Raw genomic sequence first — 15,999 nt, forward strand, 5'->3', positions numbered from 1 at the left:
GGCTTGTGCTTGTCCACTGCCAATGTACCAAGAGCTTCCGTCTCAGGTGGTCGTCGCGTATGCAGACGGCCATGTCTTTGATATGCTCTCCTGGAATTCCTTGTTATCCGTGCCTGCATTTTGTTGAAAGAGTTCTTGTTCTTGCACACTTCTTTCCGTGGCCTCCGTGACTTCCTTCATCGTGCCTGTCGTTGTCTAATACATTTTGTCTGAACACTCAGACTGCCATTCATTACTCATTCAATTCATCAGCTTTTGTGACCAAGGACTGTTGTTTATCACTCGCGAAATATGGTTCAGGTGAGCAGCATCAAACAAGCTGGACACAGTACAAAGCTAATAGGTCGGACAGTTCAAGTCTGCGCTCGCAGCTGGCGCGCTGCTTGCCTCAGCAGCTAACGCCGTTACTCCTGTGGTGGTCGATGGTTCCGATTTTGTTAATGCCATCTCCGGTGCCAGATTTCAGATGATTGGTGTTGCGTATGTGGAAGAAATGAAATTGCTAAACCATATGTGCTGATGGTGGACATAGATACCAACCCGGTGGTGCCGCAGGCTTTGATCCTGGTAGTGGCGTCGACCCCCTTAGTGACGAGGCCGTCTGCCTACGAGATGCCATCCTTATGCAGCGAGCGGGTATCAATACCGTCCGGATCTACAACCTGGATCCTGAGATTGACCACACAGCATGCATGTCTATCTTCAATGCCGCCGGTATCTACTTGGTTTTGGACGTCAACTCCCCTCTACCGAACGAATCGATCAACCGAGCAGCTCCTTGGGAGAGCTACAATGAAGACTACATGAGACGTGTCTTCCAGATAATCGAGGCTTTCAAGAACTTCCCAAACACACTCGGGTTCTTCTCTGCCAACGAGGTCATCAACGAGGAATCAGACCCATCCGTTCCTTCCTACATCCGAGCCGTGACTCGTGATATCAAGGATTACATCTCCGCGCACTCAGAACGCTACATTCCTGTCGGTTACTCTGCTGCAGATGTCCGACCTCTGCTCGCCGATACCTTCAACTACCTTGGCTGCGAACTTGAAAATTCGACTGCATCAAAGATGGACTTCTTCGGCCTCAACTCTTACTCGTGGTGCGGTGACGCTACCTTTGAGGAGGCCGGCTACGACATTCTCGTAGAAGAGTTCAGCGGTGCCCACGTGCCGGTCTTCTTCTCTGAATATGGCTGCAACGAGGTCAAGCCGAGAACCTTCACCGAAGTCGGTTCGATCTACTCTACTCCAATGAGTGGCGTCTTTAGCGGAGGCCTCGTCTACGAGTACAGTGAAGAGCCAAACGAGTACGGTCTCGTCGTTATCAACGAGGACAATTCGATCGAACTCAAGCAGGACTATCTCAACTTGGTTGACCAATATGCTCAAATCGACCTCGAGGCTCTGACCGCTGCCAATGGCACTGCTACTGGTCTGGAAGCACCAATTTGCGAGTCTAGCATGATTACCAGCAACTTGACCAACAGCTTCGACGTTCCAGAACGTCTACCCGAAGTTCAGGACTTGATTGACAACGGAGTCGGTGGCACATGGCCAACGGGTGTCGCAGAGGTCTCGAACACCGCCGAGGTCGCCACTGTCACGGGCCCTGATGGAAACGAACTTACAGGCCTGGAGCTCAGAATTCTGGCCGAAGACCAGAGCAACCTGCCCGGCGAGAATACTAGCGGTACCGACGGCGACGGCGGCCCAGGTCTGACCAAGCCTTCCACTACGAGCAGCGGCAGCGGATCTAGCCAAACCGGTTCAAGTGCTGCTTCTTCAAGCAAAGTCAACGTCGGCGCTATCGTCCTTGCCGGCTTGACTTTGGGTGTCTGGGCACAATTGTAAGCGTTTGAGATGTGCGTTTGCCTTGTTTGTCTGAGACGAGATTCAAGATGCTTATCCAGATTAAATGGATTGTTACATGACTTTGCGGGTCGAAGCTCGGAGCATAGGTGCAATGACGACAAATGATAGAGTACATGTAATCAAGTTGGGATCTATATAGCATTGAATTTCTTCTACTTATTCCTTGCCCTGTTTGGCATTGCATCCCACAAATCCTGGCATGGCTCTCAGTCATGCCAACTCCAGGCAAGGTATCGAGCCAACCCTGGCTGTTTTTTGGTATTGGGACCACCTCGAGTCTCGAGATCAAAAGCGATGAGTCAAGGTCAGCACGCCTCTCCAATATGCTCTCGGATATGAGCGCAAGTATTGGTTGTAGGCAAATCCACAACTCACTACGCCCGAGAACCGTCGCCTCAAGCACGATTTGGGGTAGGTGCGATAGCAACTCGGATAAAACAACAAAAACCTCGCATGAATGTGGTCAAACTTCATATCTGAGTATGAAGGGATACGAAAGCGTTGCAGGATTTTGATAAGGAGACGATTTCATCAAGTCCCGTTTGTCGACAAGCTCTGCTCTAAGCATCGAACTCCCCGCAGCAGCCAAGCCTTCCAAGCTTGAGGAGCATGGCGACTTGTCCTTGTTCGTGTTGAGATCCGTCAATGGTTACTTCTTGACCGCAGGTAATGTACCAGGTTCCTTCGAATCAGCATCCTGGGAAATCCTGATCGCCGCCATGACACGCTCACAGCCAGTCGGAGCGGTACTGGCGTTTTGCTGTGCCTGCACCCGAACGTGGTACACAACGCTTGACATGCATGCTATCGACACTTGTCTCCTGCCACGATAGGCAGGTACGAGTGGCATATCTGAGGAGAATGACGGCATCTCAAAGAGCTCAGAAGACTTTGGGAGGAGAGCTGCTGATGGTACAAATCGAGCTGCGGCTTCTGCTCTGCAGACCGTTCCTTTCTTGAAAGCAGGACTTACTGGCACGGCTGCTTGTCCACATTGTCGCCAATATGAGACACACCTGCTTCACTTGTCTGACAGCTCTAGCTACTTCTGTGTTCGCTTGTCAGAAGGAGCATAAGCATGTGTTCCATGCGCAACGTGCCTTATCTAAGAGACAAGAGACTGTTTTTCCACCAGTTCTTACTGAGCAAGAAGCGACTCTGATAAGCTCGATCGACAATGTGACGATTGATGAGTGGTAAGCCCGCTCGTGCTGTGAAATTTGCACCGAGGACTGACAGTGTAGGTCTTTCTACTATACCCATGGGCTACATGTGGCGGGAACAAACGAGAGCCAGGCTCAATGGACGGCAGACCGATGGGCGGAGAACGGCTTCGACAGCCGACTGGTCGAATACTGTTAGCAGAGGGTTCAGCATTACTCTGAGTGAAGGAGCTAATCAGTAATTAGACACCTTCCTCAATTACCCAGTCGCGCAATCGCTGAGCTTCTCTGCGAATGGCAGCACGCGGGAGGTGAACCTGGAAGAAGCTGTTCTGGAACAAGACGAGACTACAGGCTGGCCAGACCGCGTCCCAACGTTCCATGGCTACTCGTTCACAGGGACAGCAGAAGCTGAATATGTGTACGTTGGGGTGGGACAGCAAGTAGATTTCGAACGACTTGTTGCCTTGGGTGTCGAGCTTGAGGGCAAGATCGCGCTTGCAAGGTATGCTGTTATGCCATGCTCCATATCCAGATGGTGCTGACAATCACAACAGGTATGGTGGGCCATTTCGGGGACTCAAGGTCAAGAACAGTCAATCGCACGGGTATGACAAGTCCACCGTAAACACTCCGTCACGATTTCACCACCCGACGAGCTTCGAACGAAGCATCGCTGTCCAAGACCTCTTGCACAGTGTGTTTCTGTTCGACACTTCGGGCGCTGTGTGTTCGGCAACCCCTCCCCATACCAACTTCCCATAACAGGATTACTAACGTATGTTTTGTGCACAGGATGATCGGCTGTGTGATCTTCACTGACACAGGTGATGACGGGAACGTAACGGAGGCGAATGGATTTGCCGCTTATCCCTATGGCCCAGCTCGTAACCCGACCACTGTTCAGCGAGGCAGTGTGCAATTCTTGTCCACCTATCCAGGAGATCCTACGACGCCAGGGTACCCCTCAAAACCAGATAGCCCTCGCACTGGTATCGAGGCTGTTACTCCCCAGATCCCTTCCCTTCCTCTGTCCTGGGTCGAAGCTCAGCCACTAATTCAAGCTCTTGATGGATATGGTACATCCGGAGAAGGGGTCAACCGGACGAACTGGGTAGGTGCGTTCAATGCCTCATACTCGACAGGACCCGCACCTGGCGTCACACTTTCGCTGTCAAACGAAATGGAAGAGAACACCACCACTATCTGGGACGCCATTGGAATCATCAACGGCACATCGCAGGATGAGGTGATCGTCATTGGAAACCACAGAGATGCATGGATTATTGGTGGTGCAGCTGACCCGAATTCCGGTAGTGCAGTAATGATAGAGATGTCCAAAGCATTTGGTAAGCTCCTAGCTACAGGATGGCAGCCAAAGCGCACAATTGTGCTGTGCTCTTGGGATGCAGAAGAGTATGGTCTCCTCGGTTCGACCGAATTCGTCGAGGAGTACATTCCGTGGCTGTCAACTGCTGCTGTCTCGTACCTCAACATCGATGTCGGTACATCAGGCCCTAACCCTGACATATCCGCAACGCCTGACCTCCACGAGATTGCCATCGCAACTATGAAGAAGGTTGTGTACGACAATTACCGCGGCTTCAATAACATGACACTGTACGACGTATGGTATGGTCTGGGAGGTGAGGTTGGTGTTCTCGGCTCGGGAAGTGACTATACTGCCTTTGTTCACAATGGCATCAGCAGCATTGACATGGGCAGCGGTGGCGGGCCTGCTGACGCTGACGCCGACCCTTCTGAAGTTGATGGTAAGTTACACTCCCGAACGCCAGCAGGTGTTTTGCTAATGCTTTCTTAGCTATATATCCGTACCATTCCAACTACGATAGCTACCATTGGATGGCAACCTTCGGCGATGTGGGCTTTAATACTCACAAAGTTATGTGTCGATACCTCACCCTGTTGGCATACGAGCTCGCGACGCGCGAGATCTTGCCGTTGAACGCGGAGAACTATGGCGTGGAGATGACATCGTACCTCACCGAGCTGGAAGGCACTATCGAGGAAGGCGGAAGCAATTACACTAACCTCGACCTGAGTCCCCTCCGTTCGGCCATCGAGACATTCAACTCCAGCGCTGCTGCCCTTGTAGAGCTAGTTGCATCGACGTCACCCTCTGATACGCAAACAGTCAACACAATCAACGCTAAGCTGAGGGATTATCAACGAGGTTTCGTGTCTCAAGGCGGTCTGCCGAACCGGGAGTTCTACAGAAATGTGGTGTTCGCGCCTGGACTTGATACTGGTTATGCGCCAGTGACGTTCGGTGGTATTACTGAAGCGATCACTTTCTACCACAACGCGACTATGGCACAGGAATGGGTGGAGAGAACTTCAAGCGCGATTGAGCTTGCTGCTGCGATACTTATTCCATGATCGAAGTCGGTCAGGTAATGTCACGAATAACGAACTTAACGAGGCTCTCCATACTTGCGAATACAATGATATGTTAATCAATGTCACGCGTCAATGCTACCCGAGAGGGCAGTGGAATTGATGTGAAATTATAGCTGTTTCGAGATGTTTGCTCCGCTGATGCCCGCGTACTCGGAGGCGAGGAGCTCAATGACAAGGCCCATCATTCTGCGGCCACCTTCAAGGTCAAGGTAACATGTACACAACAGCTGCATCGTTCATCAGTGCAGTGTCGGTTGCTGCGGGCCGATGGATGTGTCGTGGCGTCCACTGAGAGGACACGGCGGGTGGCTGTGCAGATGCAAGGCACACTTGCTTCCGAGGCTGACTTTGTTCTTTGCATTGGCACGTTGCGATTGACCCCGCTTGCGTCATCCCTGCCTTATCCTCACGCGCTTCAAGCTGGAACAAACCACTAGTGTCACGGTTTACCCAGGCGTGCAACTGTCGAACAGCTGAAAGCATAGGCTTATATTACACTCTTCCTCAGCTTCTCTACAGCGTTTCCAAAGTTCAATACTAGCACCTCTTGCAAAACCACCTAGCAATCATGGGAGTAAGTCTGATTCGAATACCCCGCGCGGTCGGAATATGTGCCGCGCGTTCGACCAAGACTTTATGCCACCGGAAGCTGACGAGTTTTACTTCAGTTGGCCTCGAAATTAGCTGCGGCAAGTGCACCGTACCCTGGTGGCCCAGGAGCAGGAGGCCCTCCAGCAGGTCAACCAGGACAGCCACCTCAGGGAGGCGGATATGTATGTTTATGCAATCCAAACTGGAAAGACCATTTCCGTTAACAAGTGTTTCCATAGCCTGGACAACAGCAATATCAACCATATAACCCTCAGGGTGGTCCTCAACAAGGACAAGGCCGCCCAGGAGGCCCTCCAACTGTAAGTGTCATCAGAAACGCAGTTCCTGCCCACCATCTGCAACCTTCGTTGTCCGTGGGATACCTCTAGCCTGGTACTTTTCTTAGCTTGTGCTACGTCACTGGTTATTCATCCATTGGCATTGTCAACACGACATTTTGTGCTGTCCCGCTTGCGACCTGCGCACTACGCTTTGGATATCAACAATTTCTATTTGGGATATACCTTAGTCAACTATATTCGAGTCGCACAATGAGCAAGTTCTCGCGCCTGGCCTCTGGCCAGCCGCCCGCTGCGCTTACACCTGGACCGCCGATGAACTCGCCTTATCCTCCGCAAGGTGCGCCCTCTATTCCTCCTCGACCAGGCTCAGCGCAGCCGCCATACTCGCCCCAGCCACAATATCAGAACTATCAGCAAGGACCCTCAATCCCACCTAGACCTGGCGCCTCGCCGCAGCCACCTTATCAACAGCCGCCGTGGCCGGGACAGCAACAGCAACCTCAATATTCACAGCAGGGCTATCAGCAGCCATATCAGTCGCAGCCTGGCTATGGAAGTCAGCAACCGCAGTATCCGCCACCAGGACAACCACCGGGTGGAGAACAATATCAGAATTACCCGCAACAACAACCCTATCAGCAGCAGGGATACCAACCTCCAGGCCAAAGCTATGTCCGTAGTTCTTGTTTTTACTCAACCAGTGGAAAGTACACATGCTAACAGATTTTGTTTCAGGGACAAGCCCCGTATCCAGGCGGACCTGGCGCTCCTCAAGGTCCCCCACCAGGACAATCTCAATATGGCCAGGGCCCACCTCCTCCCCAGGGCGGCCAAGGCGGCGGTCAGAACGTTGGCGCATACAAGCAGCTCTTAATGAGCGCTATCCAAGAGAAGGGCCTACAAAACTTCTATCCACCAAACTCACCTCAGCTTGACCAAATCGCTAACCGCGCTTCGAGTCAAGTCCAGATCCTGGCACAACAATGGCGTGTCAACCCAGAGATCGCTCAGGATATCGTCAAGCTGGCCTTGTACGACATCATGCTATACGTTGACGACAGCGGTTCCATGGCTTTCGAAGAGAACGGAGAACGGATCGACGACCTGAAGCTTGTCATCAACCGAGTCGCATTCGCAGCTGGTCTCTTCGACGACGATGGCATTCAAGTCCGATTCATGAACTCGCAGCAACAAGGCAACAACATCAAGAGCCAGCAGCAGGTCGAGCAGCTCATCGGTTCAATCCGCTTCCAAGGCCTCACACCAATGGGTCGAGAGCTGCAGAACAAGATCCTCCAGCCACTCGTTGTTGGCGCAGCTCGAGCAGGTCAGCTGCGAAAGCCGGTCCTTGTCATTATCATTACCGATGGTCAACCCACTGGCGAGTCCTCCCGTGATATTAGTAATATCATTCTCGGTGCGTCTCGTGAGCTACAAAGCAACCCTCGGTATGGCAAGGGTGCACTAGCTTTCCAGTTTGCCCAGGTCGGGAACGATATCAAGGCGCGAGAGTTCTTGAAGCAGCTCGACGAGAATAGAGAGATCGGCGATATCATTGATTGCACATCCAGTAGGTTATGAAAATGTCGAATAATCCAACAGCAAAGCTAACACATCTTAGACTTCGAAGTTGAACAAGACGAGATGTCTCGCGCCAGCCCGCCAGTCAATCTGACTCCGGAGCTCTGGCTCATCAAATTGTTGCTCGGTAGTATCGATTCTTCATATGATAAGAAGGATGAGTCAACTCAAGCCGCTCCACAAGGAGGCTACGGTGGCCCACCTCCTGGTCAACAGCAGTACGGAGGCCCGCCACCAGGTCAATATGGTCAGCAACAGGGAGGCTATGGCCAGCAACAAGGCGGCTACCCACCACAACAGCAAGGATATGGGCAACAACAAGGGGGCTATCCACCACAGCAACAAGGCTACGGCGGTCCTCCGCAAGGTTATCCGCCACAAGGAGGCCGAGGAGGTCCTCCACCGGGTCAGGGCTATCCTCAGCAGGGTGGATATGGAGGTCCACCGCCGCCGAGATACTAGTCGGGTAGGTGGATCGCGCCGAAGTATGAGCCTGACCGCAGATTGAGCGTACTCTAGGATATCATTAGCCTGCACCATAGTCGATAGAAACCTCAGCGGTCACGACTTGCTCAGCAAATACCATGAACAGATTTACCCAGACAATTGTAAGCTCGATTATGCTATTGTCGATCATGCTTGTCCCACCAGTCGTATCTTTGCTCGGAAATTCAGATTGCGAAAGGCCGTGTGCGCCTTACCATTCATTTGCGCAGTGAGAACATCACGTTATCTGCCATGTTGATATGCCCTTAGGTAATACTCTCTTCACCAAGGCTCTCCAGCAGTGAAGACACATTCCTCGATACCGGAATCACTTCAAATATACTACAGTCGATGGATGGTGTTACAAACCACCTAGCTAATAGACCAAAGCGATGATCAATTATCGTAGTTAGCAACGAGAGTAGCATACTGCAGAATTCAAGAAAAAGAAAAAGATAACTAATAACTCAACATCATTACAATCCGCCTACGCCTCCCACTTACTCACCATCGACACTCCCCTTTACCCCCACCCCCTCGAACCCGAACCCGATTTCGAACTCTTCCCCTTCCTACTCCAACCCTCCTCGCCAGCGGCGGTGGCAGCACTGCTCAACGACAGACAACTTCCGCTTCGACCTCGATCCGAAATATGCAGACGATGACGATGAAGAACCTGAGGTAGATTTCTTCGCTAACACTGACACTGAGAGCTTCTCCCATGTTACGCCGCCGCGACGTGGGGGGTGAGACTTGGGTTGGGTTGTGGTGTAGGTGGTTGTGTGGGGGAAGGGCATGTTTGTGTGGGTTAGTGGGTGGATGGGTGGGTGGATGGGTGGGTAAGTGTGTGTTTGAAAGGTGGGTGGGTGGGTGCTGTCTGGGGTGGTAAGTGCAGTGAGTGGTTCTAGTCTTTGGAGGTGAGTGATAGATAGGCTTTCTTCAGCTCAGCTGTAGCTAGACTAGACTAGATGGTTCAATTGTGAGATTGGGTTTTGGCTATATTATGTTGGAGAAGAGATATCGGGGCATATGCTATCTGGCACACAATAGCACACAAGGATCATTGAGGCCATACATGGTTCATGAAGAAAGAGACCGTGAGTGAGTGAGTGTGTCGATGGACAGCTAGACAAGAAGAGAGAGGGTCAATGTGAACTCACTCGACACTGTCATTGTCATTGTCGTTCTGTTGCTTCAATTGGTTTCACATATGACGACCATTGCACACGACAAGTCCTCTTTGCTCGCGGTGTAGAGCCAGTGTCGTTCGAGGTAGTGAGTCATTGGCTGATGGAGACAGATGGGCGATCCGGGTTGAAAACATTGTAGCATATCTGATGTGATATCGGTGTTGAGACTGGAAGACCTGTAGTCGCTCTTTCTGCGATGCCTCGTGATCAGCTAGAAGTAGGAGTCGAGTCTATACGACATGTGGCTCGAGGTAGTCGCTGATATAGAGGTGGATCCGGGTTGATAGATAGGAAGGACTGTGCTGCATTGGTAGCTTCAGGGCGCGTATTAGTATCATTCCCCGAAGGTGAACTGTTATTGAGCAAATGATTCATGCCCCAAGTGTGAGGTCCAGCGTTTCCATCGTCCGTTACCCCTGCACAGCAAGGAGCGAGCTCGAACCTTTTCTCCTCATCATCTGTTATGCAGCAAGCAGCCAATACCCAAGCTAATATTACAAGAACCCATCCAATCAGCTAAAAATAAACCCATCATAAGTCATACACCTCCTCACATCCAGGTGAAGAGGCTGATGGCCACATCCAGGCACCATCCCACTTTTCCCTCTGTCCATTCTGTACTCGCGGTGCTACCGCCTAACACCACCACATTTACGCTCCCTCACCAACCGCTTCAATTCTGCATTTTCTGCCAAAAGCTTGTAATTCTCTTGCTCTAACCTCATGACCTGGGCCTTGTAATGCTCTATGTTTCCTGAGCTAGATCGGTCCCTCGGTCTGGCACGTTCATCGTCTACTTGTCCGTTCACATCCACTGCCGAGTCCTCGTTGAAGGATAATGTCGCTACGCCCTCAGCAACGTCATCGAGCAGTTGCCCTTTCGAGGTCGGTCGCGAAGACACAGATGCCGAAGAGGCGGAGTGTGAATGCGAGGTATCAGGCCTGAACTTCCTTCCAAAACTCAATGCGTTGTAGAGGCCGTTACCGTTGCCGCTAGATTTAGGCCTGACATTCTCATCGCTCGTGTTTGTAGGAGAGCGATTTTGTGCCTGCTCAGGATTTTGCTCGCTCAATATACCGGCCAGACCTGGCCTTGATCTATTCTTCTTGCTGAAGCTCCGTGATAAGCTAGGAAGAAATTTCGGTGTATCTCTTTCACGTAATGATCCCGTCATATTGGCGAATGAGGTCGTGTTCTTGGCTGGTGCTTCTCGGATTGTGTTTGCACGTGTAAGACCACTGATCAGCTTTGTTGGACTCAGTGAGCGCTTTTTCGCTTCATGTTCGATACGCAAGGAATCGAGGATGGTCGACGCGGCAGGTTCCATCTCGCAAATTTCTGCTATTATCTTGCGAGCTTTCTCCAGTGTACGTATTGCTAGGGTTGAGCTCGGTGGTATTTGAGGGATCATACTGTCGATGTACAACCCATACCGACTGATCCGCTGTGCTGGCTCCATGAGCAGACTGGGGGCTATCTGAACTGACTGTGCGTCGTCCTTGAAAAATTGATCCAGGTTACTGGATATCTGGGAATGGAGATCCAGGTAGCTCCGATATGGCACTGGAAATTTTGGAAAGTGGTTTAGGAGGACTTTCGCAAAAGCGTATACCCCAAGAGGGTCCTTGGGTTGTGGTGCGGCCATGCTGGGCTGTGCTGGCGATTGCTCGATGTACCTGAGAGATTGTTCCTCGGTCGACTGCAGCACGCTCTCAATATCATCTAGGAAAGCGAGATTGAAATCCTTGATCTGGTCGAGCAAGGAAGGAAACTGCAACATGGCGTTTATAGTTTTCTGGGACTTCGAGCTCGAGAATTTGCTGTTTATGCTCTTGGCGGTTCGCCCTTGTGAAACGACCAAATCTATCAGCTCTTGAACGCGGATGATGTATCGATCCTCAGTGTCCACAAACTCGCACATCTTGTAACGCAGGCCTTCGAGCTGTTCTGTGGTTTGCTTATGCTGAGCGTTGATGGCCTTCTTCGTAGTCGATATTGAGGGCGACCTCCTGTTTCCATTGCTAGGTACGCGCTTCGAGGGTGTGGTAAACCTGCCGAAGGCAGAATTAGATTGAGAGGAATCGGCAGGTAGATATGACGGTCGCGTCTTCCTTATAGACGCCAGTGGACGTATCTGTGGCGAGCTCGCGCTTGGTGTTGTTGGCCGGTCTTTCGAGAACGGCCGTAATGCGTCGATGACCTCGTCTGTGTTTATTACTCTGCTCATTTTGCATGCTACCTGAGCAGCATGTGTCTGACCCCATTTCAGGCCTGGACCCTCCTTCAGATTCTCCTCGGTAATGGCGTTCTTGACTTCTGTCGGCACCTCTGAGAAGTATCTGCAGAGGGCGAATGCGATAGCGCGGCAGACATCATCCCTTTGTTTGTCATCTGGCAGCTTATGCACAGCCGAATAGTAGCTGCTACTCGGCGCCACGGAGAAGGCACCAAAACTCTTGAAGCCAGCAGCACTAAGAATTGTTGTTCGTACGCGCGATGTCGAGCTCAAAGAGCCTGTGGCTTGTACCGGCCAGTAGAAGATGAGTATTCGAGGTAGGTAGGGACCGTCTTCGGCGTAAAATATGGTGGGAGGGTCTCTCGAATCGAGGATGGGAGATAGTTGTGCTAGGTTGCCGGACTTCGACATTGTAGCGGGTTTGCCTTGGATCGTGCAGCCGTAGTTGACAACAGTCGTGACTTCCCCTTGGGTGCTCAGGGATCAGAGTTGGACCAAGCACAGATCAACACGCGGTCGCAGCGACGGCCATCAAGGTGGATACGCAAGCTCTGTCGTGTAGTGATTCGTATGCTCGGGTACACGATGCTGCTATACGCCTTAGGAATGGCCTGTACAAGTTGTGTATAAACGTGAGTATGCAAGTCAAAAGTGTTGTTAGTGAAGCGGTGCAATGCCTCGGAGGCTTCATCTGCCCGTTGTTTGTATGCGTTTTTCCGCTTTGGAAGCTGCTGCCGGGCTTGGCAACGCCCGTCCTAAATTTCGAAGCACCCCTGTCCAATTGTTATTATTGTACATGTTCAGTGAGAGCATCACATGGATTTCATCTGCTTGGCCACGATTCTGCATCAAGACAATATTGCCAGTAACACATGTCATTAAAGACTTGATTGATATGCAAGAATCATAATCATTATAGATCTCGTCCATCGCGTTCCTCCTTCGCCGCACTCAAGCATAAACCTTCCCAACCTCAGGCTTAAACACGAACCCATCACTGAAGCTACAATGCGCAACCGCACTACTCTTACCTACACCCCTACTATCAATCAACTCCACATCTCCTCTGACAGCCTCATACCCACCACCCTCCAAGTCGTCACTATTCCTATCCATCACTTCACTGAAATCGTCCGCTGTATAGACCGTCCCTGTCTTCGCACCTCCTCTACTACTAGTATCAATCCCCAAACCACCCATAAAACTATCAACATGTCGTGGCCGTTGAGTCTCCTCCGTCCCACTACTCGGAATCTCGCCCCAAGCAACTTTCCTCAACACCATCTCCCTCCGTCTCCTCTCAGGCATCATCTCGAGGTGACACGCCGCACTGATGGCCGCAGAGTTACTCCCCACAATACTCATCTGTCCGCCAAATTTCCTCAGTCCACTTCCCAAGACAACAGCCGCCATCACGAGTGCAAGCGCTGTCAGCCAGATCATACCCTGCGGTGCGAATGCAACGGTCGTAATCTCGTCGTGGCGCGGGAGTGTGCCATCGCGTGGGATAACGCTGATGTTGGCTAGGTAGAGAGATTGTGACATAAGCCAGTGGAGAAACCCACTCACGCAGATGAGTGGGATGGCGTAGCGGTACGGTAAATTGAGGAAATGTGTGCTCTTCTGATTCCCTTTCGGATTAGATACCCGCAGATACCGATGCGTCTGCTTCTTGGACGTGAAACGGAACCTTGACTTTGTGGTTCCTGTGTATGCGCCGAACATATCCCAGTCGTCGCCTAGGTAGAGCAGCGTGAAGATGGTATTGTAGACCATGTACAAGAACGACAAGAGTGCTTGTGGAGCGTTGGCAACGAGCGCCGTGATCAGAACTGCTGACGCGCCGAGCTGAGGGAGGTTCGCACCTAGTACGAGATTCTGTGTCTCAACTGTACCAAGGCTGATTGACCATGCGTTCGCGATGGTTGGGGGCGCTAATGATTTGGTGCCTACTATTATGCCACCTAGGAGGCCGAGGACCATGATTGAGAGCATGGAGAGGAGGAGGAGCCATTGGCGTTTGGTGATGACTTTTGCCCAACGGTGTCGTTGGGCTTGAAAGGTCTGGGGAGGTCGTGGTGCCATGTGGGCTGCGGTGCGACCGAATGTGCGTTCTGCTTCGTGGGCAGTGGTTAGGCACAGCCCTGTTGTTGTGGGATCGGGCTGCTTGACGAAGGATTGGATTGCGTCACCGAGGGTGACGAGGGGAGTGTCGACCATGCGAAAGGCAACGTAAAACGCGACAAGGCATTTAATTATGTTCATGAGTATGACGGGACCCATGAGATGTGGTGAAAAGTGCAGATGGCAATCTGGATGAATTGCTTCGGCGAGGCAGTGAGAAATGTGGTAGCCTCCTGACTTCCACCAGGTGTCGGCCATGTCTTCGAGCTCGCGAGCCTGGGACGCGCAGGGTACGAAGCCAACGCTGTTCCGGTCGTGAACACCAGTTTTGTTGGTTGTTTGAGTGTCGTTACAGATCCAGGCGAATGGGTCAAAGGTCGCGTCTAGGTAGCCGCTTTTCGGGAGCTCGTTCACTGCGAGTGCGAGGAGAGTGTCATCGGCGGCTGTGGTCTCGTTCGCCACCACGGCAATGACATTCCGATACTTCGTGATGAAGTCGTGGGCATAGTTCTGAATGCAGTCCTGATTATTGAGGTAGGTCCAATTCTTCGCGTCGTTGTGGAAGAATGTGATGTTTTGTGCAGAAGTGGTGGGGAACTTGCTGGTATCATATCCTCCACCATTTACGAAGTCTTCCGTTGCATAGAGGATGTTGTAGTCGTTGGTTGCAATTGCAGCGTAGAAGGTAGAATTGTAGACCAGATGTAAAGGAATAGAAGAGACGCAAAGCAAAAGCCATAGCGACCGCCGCTTCCAGTCCGAGAACCGTAGATTCCGAATGCTGGGAATGCCAATGTCCAGCCAGTGCCCAGTACTATGTGCTCGGTTGATGTTCGCCCTTGTTGGCGCTGACAGTAGTTGCATGCAATAGTTGCTCGCTGACAACAGGCCTGTTGACAAGACGTTGAGGAAAAAATGCCACAAGCTGTTCTGTTGTTCTGCGTTCTCGCAAGATCCTCTGTAGATCACAGGGAAACCATCCATCTTCTCGTATGCCAGTGTCATGTACAACATCAACGTTATGTTGGTAACCAATACTAAGGAGGTGCCGATAAAAGCAATTCTTGCGCCTCCCCTCCAGCCGTATCCAAACCATGATCGCCTCAGCTGTTCTGATTCATATTTTAAATCCCCAGGTGACCCTCCAAGATTTGGCGTGGTCTGAGTCGAGTCGAGGCCTGGCGTGTTGTATGGGGAGGGGGATATCTTAGGCGTCAACAAGCTCTTGTATGCGATCGACATGCCTGTGCCGGGTGTACTCAGGTTGGGACTATCTCGAAGGGCCAACTCCTCTGTGGAGGAGACGTTCTGATATGCGCCATGCCTGCTCGGCGGCCACAACGGTGCCTTTTGTCTATATCGAAATTAAGGTAAGATTCTGGCTTGGCCCAACGAAGGCTGGCTTACCTTCTCGATCCCATATTGATCACTTAGCGAATCACATAACATAAGACTCACGCGATCACCGCATATCGAATGGCGCAGAGCTGTGCATGAGAGGAAGAACAAACACCAGCTCGGAAAAGACTAGCAAACAAATCTTGAGATTGGTGTGACTTACCATGTGTAGTAAGGACTCACCTTTCCAAGACATGGCGTAGATATCTTTATTCAGCCTCTTCTGCAGTAGTCAGGGCGCAGGTGTGAGATTCAAGGTGGAAGACGAACACGAAGCAGCTCAAACGGTGGACGCCTTCCAAGTTGATTCCGAGACTAAGCCCTAACGACCCACATTTGTGGTAAGCCCTAAAGCACTAACCCCGGTTATGGTAAGCTCTTTGAATGGTCGAGCAGCTGAGTCGGCCATGAAAAGGGCTATAAACAACACATTCTGCTGGTTGGAGTAAAGCTTGCATGAACATGCTTGCGAGCTGAGCGAACCCGTTTCTCGGTGCCCTGTTAGGTACGGTTCAATAGGTAAAAGCCATTGGACTTAGGCTTAGGGGTGGTCATCGTTGCTTGGCCGGGCCTTGCAGAGCGAGCAACAGAAGTACAGTACTTACCGCATTGGGGCAGATGAACAAGGTGGG

General features: G+C 51.5%; 5 protein-coding genes across 5 annotated transcripts; 3 read left to right on the plus strand and 2 right to left on the minus strand.

Annotated features, from left to right (window-relative positions):
• Positions 1–291: 291 nt before the first annotated feature.
• GAS4 (Glycolipid anchored surface protein 4 precursor) lies at positions 292–1,853 on the plus strand (the record flags this gene model as incomplete). The annotated part of the gene is made up of 3 exons (XM_064877763.1): positions 292–300; positions 353–480; positions 533–1,853. The coding sequence occupies 3 exons, from the start codon at positions 292–294 to the stop codon at positions 1,851–1,853; spliced, it is 1,458 nt and encodes a 485-aa protein (XP_064726488.1).
• Positions 1,854–2,879: 1,026 nt separating this feature from the next.
• PMZ80_009369 (uncharacterized protein) lies at positions 2,880–5,437 on the plus strand (the record flags this gene model as incomplete). The annotated part of the gene is made up of 6 exons (XM_064877764.1): positions 2,880–3,070; positions 3,119–3,231; positions 3,284–3,542; positions 3,595–3,645; positions 3,833–4,809; positions 4,860–5,437. 6 exons carry the CDS (start codon positions 2,880–2,882, stop codon positions 5,435–5,437), a joined length of 2,169 nt encoding a protein of 722 aa, XP_064726489.1.
• Positions 5,438–6,600: 1,163 nt separating this feature from the next.
• PMZ80_009370 (uncharacterized protein) lies at positions 6,601–8,394 on the plus strand (the record flags this gene model as incomplete). Its single annotated transcript, XM_064877765.1, has 3 exons — positions 6,601–7,023; positions 7,087–7,921; positions 7,973–8,394. 3 exons carry the CDS (start codon positions 6,601–6,603, stop codon positions 8,392–8,394), a joined length of 1,680 nt encoding a protein of 559 aa, XP_064726490.1.
• Positions 8,395–10,237: 1,843 nt separating this feature from the next.
• PMZ80_009371 (uncharacterized protein) lies at positions 10,238–12,256 on the minus strand (the record flags this gene model as incomplete). Its single annotated transcript, XM_064877766.1, has 1 exon — positions 10,238–12,256. The coding sequence occupies one exon, from the start codon at positions 12,254–12,256 to the stop codon at positions 10,238–10,240; it is 2,019 nt and encodes a 672-aa protein (XP_064726491.1).
• A 540-nt stretch (positions 12,257–12,796) lies between these two features.
• PMZ80_009372 (uncharacterized protein) lies at positions 12,797–15,390 on the minus strand (the record flags this gene model as incomplete). The annotated part of the gene is made up of 2 exons (XM_064877767.1): positions 12,797–15,323; positions 15,377–15,390. The coding sequence occupies 2 exons, from the start codon at positions 15,388–15,390 to the stop codon at positions 12,797–12,799; spliced, it is 2,541 nt and encodes an 846-aa protein (XP_064726492.1).
• Positions 15,391–15,999: the final 609 nt, after the last annotated feature.

This window comes from Knufia obscura, assembly GCF_036327395.1.
Source record: "Knufia obscura strain CCFEE 5817 isolate CBS 148926 chromosome Unknown scaffold_13, whole genome shotgun sequence".
NCBI lineage: Eukaryota > Fungi > Ascomycota > Eurotiomycetes > Chaetothyriales > Trichomeriaceae > Knufia > Knufia obscura.